This window comes from Pecten maximus, chromosome 9, assembly GCF_902652985.1.
Source record: "Pecten maximus chromosome 9, xPecMax1.1, whole genome shotgun sequence".
Taxonomy (NCBI): Eukaryota; Metazoa; Mollusca; class Bivalvia; order Pectinida; family Pectinidae; genus Pecten; species Pecten maximus.
In genome coordinates this window covers 6,227,114-6,234,849 of record NC_047023.1, presented here as the reverse complement: position 1 = coordinate 6,234,849, position 7,736 = coordinate 6,227,114, and the positions used below count along the sequence as shown (strand labels likewise).

At 48.7% G+C, this 7,736-nt stretch overlaps 1 protein-coding gene across 1 annotated transcript; it reads left to right on the top strand.

The window, feature by feature from the left end:
- The first annotated feature begins 752 nt into the window (after nucleotides 1–752).
- Nucleotides 753–1,930, top strand: LOC117334856. Its single transcript, XM_033894683.1, has 2 exons — nucleotides 753–1,534; nucleotides 1,570–1,930. The coding sequence occupies exons 1-2, from the start codon at nucleotides 753–755 to the stop codon at nucleotides 1,928–1,930; spliced, it is 1,143 nt and encodes a 380-aa protein (XP_033750574.1).
- The last annotated feature ends 5,806 nt before the right edge of the window (nucleotides 1,931–7,736 follow it).

Genomic DNA, 7,736 nt, shown 5'->3' with positions numbered 1-7,736 from the left:
TTCCAGTCAGAAAGTCGGGGAGACTATTGAGGATTGGGCAGACAGGGTGATGCAGTTGGCAATACGAGCGTACCCTGATCTTCCCGAGGAGTTTATGGAGCGACAGGCTATGAAAAGGATCTGCCACGGCTGCATTGATAAAGAGGCCGGACAATACGCTGTAAACTTGAGCTGTGATTCGGTCGAGCTGGTGTTGGACAAAATAAAAAGTTTTAAGTTCAATCATCAAACGATCTTTGACAAATCAAGTGTCAAACGCGAAGTTCGCGAAGTTTTGGTGTCCCGTGACACTGACTCGAGCAGTGATAGTGAACCAGAGTCGGCACCCAAAGCGCGCCCGAGTCGACGTTCCTTTCAGTTGGGTAAGCCAAAGAGAGACTTCAATGTCGACAAACGGATAGACAGCCTGGACGAACGGATGGAAAGTGTCCAAGCTGATATTCGCTCATTACTGCGCCACCTGGAGTCTAAAAAATCCGAGCCCAGGTCTGCTGGTTAACCAAGGTCACGGTCACCTTCGCCACTTCCGAACAACGGCCGATGCTTTTATTGCGACGGCGACGTGCACATGGTCCGGGATTGTCCAAAAAAGAAAAGCGACAATAGGGCTGCAAGCTCTAGTGCAAAGCATGTGTCCTCCCAAGATTTAAACGGGGAGGGATCAGCCTATAAGGCCAAGGTCTGATCCAAGTTGAAGATGGCCTACAAAAAACGCGAGACCTCTAGTCATACGACAGTTAAAGTCTCCATCTATGATCGTTATACCGGTATTAGTCCATGGTAAGAAAATTAATGCTATAATTGATACTGCGTCGGAGGTTAAATTGATTTCCGACAAGGTTTATCAAGGTTTACAAGACCCACCTGTAGTCATCGAGGAATTTACTTTGCGAGGTGCCGGTAAGGAGATGGAGATGAAGGGATGCTTGTTGGACTTAGCCCGGTTAGAGCTTGATGGCCTTAGCTTCCAAGAAATGTATGTTGCACCGATTGAGGGCGATATGCTGATTGGGTTGGACTTGATGGCCAAGCATAAGGCTTCGGTGGATATGAAAGAGAATACTTTCCATATTCAGGACAGAACAGTGCCCTTCAATACGAAACTGGAGGCCTCCGTTGACGCTGTCTCGGCTATCAGGATCAGAATAGCTCGTCGGGTCACCGTGCCAGCGAGATCTGTTCTTCGTTTACAGTGTGTCGCCGAGCAACCCCTTGAGGAGAAAAGCTACTCCATACAGCCAGAGATTAAGGCAGTGCTTGCGTGCCGTGTATGCTTCGACGGTAACCAAGGTCCAACGATGTCATTTATCAACCCGTCCGACAAAAAGGTTACCCTGTTCAGAAATCAGCGGGTTGGTGTCGCATATGAAGTAGATGAGATTGTTCCCGAGGGGTCACCGGAAATGGGTACCACATTCCGTATCCATCAACTCTCTACATCAGAAGCCACGGAAGTTCCAGGACATTTACAGGACTTGTATCGTCGGTCCTGTACAGAGCTTGATGAGAAGCAACACGCAGAGTTAAAACAGCTGTTAGTTACTTATGCCGATGTTTTTTTTCTGCGAGCGAATTTGATATCGGGAATTTTCGAGTCATAGAGCACGCCATTGACACAGGCGATGCTCGCCCAATTAAACAGCATTTCCGCAGAACGCCAAGCTGTTTTGTTGCGGAGGAGGAGAAGCACTTGGAGAAAATGCTCAGAGCTGATGTCATTAAACCCTCAATGTCGGAGTGGGCGTCATCTCCAGTGTTGGTACGAAAACGTGACGGGAGTGTGAGATGGTGCATTGACTACAGGGCTCTCAACAATGTTACCAAGAAGGATGTATTTCCTTTGCCGTTAGTGGAAGAATGTATTGACACTCTGTCGAGGGAACATGTGGTTTTCAAAACTGGACGCCACATGGGGCTACTGGCAGATTAAGGTCAAGGACGCAGATAGGTGTAAGACAGCATTCACAACCAAATACGGTTTGTATCAGTTTAAGCGGATGCCCTTTGGTTTGACCAACGCACCTAGCACGTTCTCGAGAGTAATGCGTTTGATATTGAGAGGGCTGCACTGGAAGATAGTACTCGCTTTTCTTGATGATGTGTTAGTCCTCGGTAATGATTTCAGGGATCATATGGACTATCTTTGCCCAGGTGTTCGAACGGTTTCGTGAATACGGCATCAAACTCAAGGCTAAGAAATGTGACCTATTCCAAACAGTGGTCGAGTATCTCGGTAGGGTTGTAGGGCGCCAAGGGATGGAGATCAGCAAGGGATCGATCGAGACCATGCGCAAGTGACAGACTCCTGAGTGTACAAAGGACTTCGAACGTTTCTGCGGGTTTGCCAACTACCACAGGAGTTTTATCAAAGACTTTGCTGAACTGTCCGTACCGCTGTACGCCCTGACCGGGAGGAATACATTTCATTGGGAGTCAGAACAACATGATTCCTTCGATAAGCTCAAACAAGCTTTATGTAGCGCCCCTGTGCTGACAATACCGACGCCAGAGGGTAAGTTTATCTTGGACACTGACGCATCTGACTTCGCTATCGGGGCCGAGTTGTTACAAGTACAGGACGGAGAGGAGAGATGCATTTCCTAATGTAGCTTTGCGTTAACTCCAGAGCAGCTCAAATACTGCACCACCAGGAAGGAGCTCTTCACGGTTATTCGTTTTACGCGACATTTCCGTCACTATTTGTGGGGAGCCATTTTGAGGTCAGGACTGACCATAGTAGCCTTCAGTGGTTGATGAACTTTAAGAATCCTAACGGCCAACTGGCACGCTGGTTGGAAGAGTTAAGTCAGTACTGGATGGAGATTCATCACCGATCCGGAGGTAAGCATGTCAACCTTGACGCCCTCTCGCGAATGTCCGAGGACTACATCTGCCAGGAATACAGACATAGCGTCATGCCGGAACAGCTGCCGTGTGGTGGATGTGATTACATGTACTCCACAAAGAGGCACCGCGAGTGGAGCCATCTTATTGTCGCTTTTATTAGTGCCGCTAGCAAAACCGTCACCAGCAGTAAGAACGGTTACTCAGGACGTCGACAAACTCACCTGGGTGCTGGGGTATACTTGGGCATAGATTATTAAAGCTCAGCAGGAGGAACCTGAGCTAAGCATTTTATGTTCTTGGCGTAGATCACGTCAGACTCCCGCCGAAGATGCTTTGATGTTAAGCAGCCCAGAGATAAAACATTATTGGATTAACAGGGAACTGTTTGCCCTTGATGACGATGGTATTTTGTGGAAGCGGAATGCAAGCTGCCTAACTAGCAAACTCTTGGTTGTCCCCGAAAATCTGAGGAAGGAGATTTTGGCCCTTACACATGACTTGCCGTCCGCCGGACATCAAGGTCAGGAGAGGACAATCGGAAGATGTAAAACCAAGTTCTACTGGTACCACTTGTCAAGGGATCTTAAAAAATACGTTGCTTCATGTCCAACGTGCAATCGAAACAAGAAGCCGAGCAGGAAGGCAAGGGCTAAATAACGTCCTATCATGCCAGCGCGCCCATGGAACGCGTTCATTTGGATTTCATGGGGCCGTTTCCTGTTACGCGTAGCAACAACGCTTATATCCTAATGATAGTGGACCAGTTTACCAACTGGGTAGAATGTATCCCACTTCCGAATCAGTCTGCGGAGGACACAGCAAGGGCTGCTGTCAATTAGTTTTCCCTCAAGGTTTGGGTACCCCCTCCAGATATTCACAGACCGAGGGACAAACTTTGAGAGTCACCTGTTCAAACAGATTTGTGAAAAGCTCAAGATACACAAGGCTCGGACAACACCATTTAGGCCATCAGCCAACGGACAGGTTGAGCAGTTTAACCGCACGGTAATAGACGCAGTACGGTGTTTCACAAGTCGGTCCACTAGCCATTAAACTTCAGATCGGCTGTAAATCGCAGTACTGGGTTCACACCTAATTTGTTAATGTTTGGGAGGGAAGTAAACACACTAGTTGAACTTGTGTTCCCAGGTCCTCATCCTGATGAAGACTCTGAGGATTATGAATTGTATGTCTCGAGCTACAGAGATACAGCGCGCTCATGAACTCGCTCGTAGTAAGCTGGTCACGAGTCAAGCTATCAACAAGCGTGACTATGACCTTAAAGCTTATACTAGATCATACTCTATGGGTGACGCTGTATATGTTCTAGATACAGCTACAGTCAAAAGAAAATGCAGTAAACTGTCCCCAACCTGGAAAGGACCCGCATTAGTGGTACGTAAACTCACTGATTACGTATACGAGGTAATGCTCAGGAAGCAACTTGTAACGATTAACCATGATCGTCTCAAGCTTTGCAAAGATAGAGATCTACAGGCCTGGTTACTAAGACAGCGCAAACATCTTGTTAGCAACAGTGTTCAGGGTCAACCGGCTGTTGTCACAGCTGACAAGAGTAAGTTCTGTGTATGTCGTGGCCCTGACAACAATGAACTCATGATACAGTGCGAGGAATGTAGGGAATGGTATCATGGGCCATGTGTGGGTGTAACCAGGGAACATGCAGAGTTAATTGATGTTTATCTCTGTCCTGAGTGTTTGCCAGGGAATAATTAGTGTGTTCTTCTTTCCTCAGAGATGTCTGACAGACCAAACCAGAATAGATCCTGGAAGCAGGGCCATCCCAGGTCAAAAAGCCGGACGTCCCGATCAGCGGCGGGGATGCGAGGCCCTCAAAATATCTCCCGACAGACTGTCAAGGATCTTCGTCGCGGGGAGGAGACAATCCTGCAGTGTGTCCGTCGAGTGACACAGGAGGGGACGTTGCTGGAGCCTACAGCATTCTATACATCTGTAGTGTCTCTAGCCGCCCCAGATTTGAAGGAAGCGGTTTGCCTCCAGTATAATCTGGCCCAGAGGACGGACCGATAGACGATGGATCCACGAGACAGACGAGGACCAACTGCAGCTACGATCTGCCAGACGTGTGGATCGAACAGCACCTGTCGTCCGTGGATGGAAGTCGTCTATCCAGACCCAGGAGGAAAGCCTCTTCTACGCCCCGGGAGCCGGCACCGGAGATGTGCAAAGACATCCGTCTTAAAACTGACCCATCACTGTCTGTGTTCCGTGACAACGCCAGTGAGGGAGAGCCAATGGCGACAGCCAATGACAATGATGACTTGGACCTTACGTCTGGTGTTCCAGTATCCACACCTGTTGTTTCCCAGGGACACCAGGAGGAGGCCATGGTCACATTAGCACCGTTGTCGCCAGCACCTATCCCTTCAGCCAGCGAGACCCAGCTTTTCGTATCACGAGAGTTATATGGGCGTTGCTGGAACCAAGAGGCCTTTGGTTTTGACCGCCAGGGAGTAACCCCGAAGAAGGTGACCAGACCTGTGAGTCCAGTGCGCGCACCCTCGCCGTCGCCATCACCGTCATCAAAACCAGGACAGCAGCCAAAGACTGTGCCTATCTTCTGTCCTCTATCTGGTTGTGATTCGAAGGACAAGCGGACTAAGCGACATGCAGTGGCCAAACATATGCCTGCCGTTTTTGCTGACGTCGGTTCCAACGTTCCTGGCCAGGTAGAGGCATTGCAGTGGCTAGTTAGGAGAGCCTATGGGAGAAAGGCAACTCTACAAACAGCTGTGGACAAGGTCAACACATCTAGGATGATTCCGGTATGGAGCGTCCTAGATCCATGCCATGAGGACGTCTTCAGACAAGCATGTGGAGTGCTGGGAATCCAGAGACCGGAGAAGTTCTCCCTTCACCCCGTCAACTCCCCAGCAGTTCTGCTATTCTGGAGATGCCTACTGACCATTCTGGAGTCCTTTACCTCAGCTCAGAGACTGGACTTTTACAGTTACAGGATGGCCCGGAGCACAGTGGAGCTGCCACAAACTCAAGTGGTTTAAACTAGCGTCACCGAGGTTTCAACATCAACTCCAGAGACCACCTACGAGGAAGAGCTACCCGGACTTGAGGAGTACGTCGTTGTGGACCAAGTCAGCTCTGACGAGGAAGAGCCCTCGCGCCACTCAGGACTCCGAGTGATTGACAGCCACTTTCACCTCGACAGGACAAGCCGCCAGATCTGGGGGAAAAGTAGCGGTCACACCGTCGAGGACCTGCTGGAATACAGCTATTCTGATGGTGTGATCGAGCGACCAGGATTGCCAGTGGACGTGGTTGGAGGTGTCATTGTCTACAGTGAGCCAAGCACCTATCCACATGTGGATTTCACGCTGCAGGGGCCCTGGAGAGTGACTGTGGAGTGTTCATCCAAAGCATTTTGAGACACTCACAGTCGACCGGAAGATCTGCCTCCAGTGACTACTGGAACATCCAAAAGTTGTGGCCTTAGGAGAGTGCGGGTTAGATCGTACCATTCCTACCGCCAAGTGGAGACGCCAAGGGGAGATTTTCGCCAAACTACTCAGGATGGCAAGACCAGCGCAGCCTCTGGTTCTGCACTTGAGGGGAGTAAAGGAGGACGTCTACGGCACGGATGTCTACAGGTCTGCTCTAGTCATGGTGGAGGATGCATGTTCCAAGGAGCAGGGGATCCATCTCCATTGCTTCATGGGGAAGAGGACGTCGTGCGTGCATGGCTCCGGAGGTTTCCGAAAACGTATTTTGGAGTCACAGCCGCAGTCAGACGGTTCGACGACCCCCAGATTGAAGGTCTCCGAGCGATCCCTAGGGACCGGTTAATCCTGGAAACTGACTCTCCGTACTTCCCACCCGGAAAGACCAGAATAATCACTCCAGCTTACATCGGAGAGACAGACGCCATTGTAGCCGCCCACCTGGATGCTAGGACCCAGGGAATCCTGGAGCTTGCAACCAGCAACGCTACAGCCCTGTACGGGTTGTAGGAAGTATATTCTCCAACTTGTCATCAGGGGGATCCATTCAGGTCTCAAGCCGTTACCACTGATGAGCAGAGACCTGAACTGTAAATATGTATTATATATATGGTACTCAGCCTCTTGGACGTGTCCCCGGACGGGATACTGATGTTCCTATGGTTTATACCTTTAACGGAGTAGGAGGGACTTTAGAACTTCAGATCTACGCCGACCTGAAAGCATCAGAAGTTACCTGTGTTGTTATTCATATTGTATTGCTGTTTGTGCTGCGCCCACGCTGCTTGGTAAGCATACTATGTGATATGTCAGTGACTATTATTGTATATGTATGTTATATGTGGTGACGCTACACGTGGTTTCACTATAGTACAGACTGGCCTATCCGACAGATGTGTCATTTGTCATTAAAAACATGTAAACACACACAATCACCTGGCAATGACAGGAAGTAAAATAAAAGCCATACATAAAAAAATATAAAAAAGAAAATGTCAAACATCACAACCTATGAAATGGTTCCGTTTGCGTCAGCAGGAGGGCCTGGAATTTGTTTACTCTACTGTACTGTTCAGTAACTGTTAGGCCTACTCAGTAACCTGTGTATTTGGAAGTTGGGAATTGGCTCTAAATGAACGAACATTCGGTAAAAATGACACCCTTCGATGTTCATATAAAAATATTTATTTTAATTGTAACTCAGAGTCTATATTTGTGTAGAGTAACCATGAAAACTAACTGTCATCCTAGCCTTTCAATATGATCATCGTTATCGACTGACCTACCTTCGTCATTCCATCAAGACACTCGGTTTAAACACAGAGTCACTGTTCGCTGGTTCACACACGAAGTTGCCAAAATCACAGTGAATTTAAAATTACCAGCCACGAA

Coding starts and splice junctions, on each gene's coding strand:
- LOC117334856 (XM_033894683.1), top strand. CDS start 753: ATGATCGTTATACCGGTATTAGTCCATGGTAAGAAAATTAATGCTATA. Junction 1,535..1,569: donor CACGCAGAGTTAAAACAGCT/GTTAGTTACTTA, acceptor TTTTTCTGCGAG/CGAATTTGATATCGGGAATT.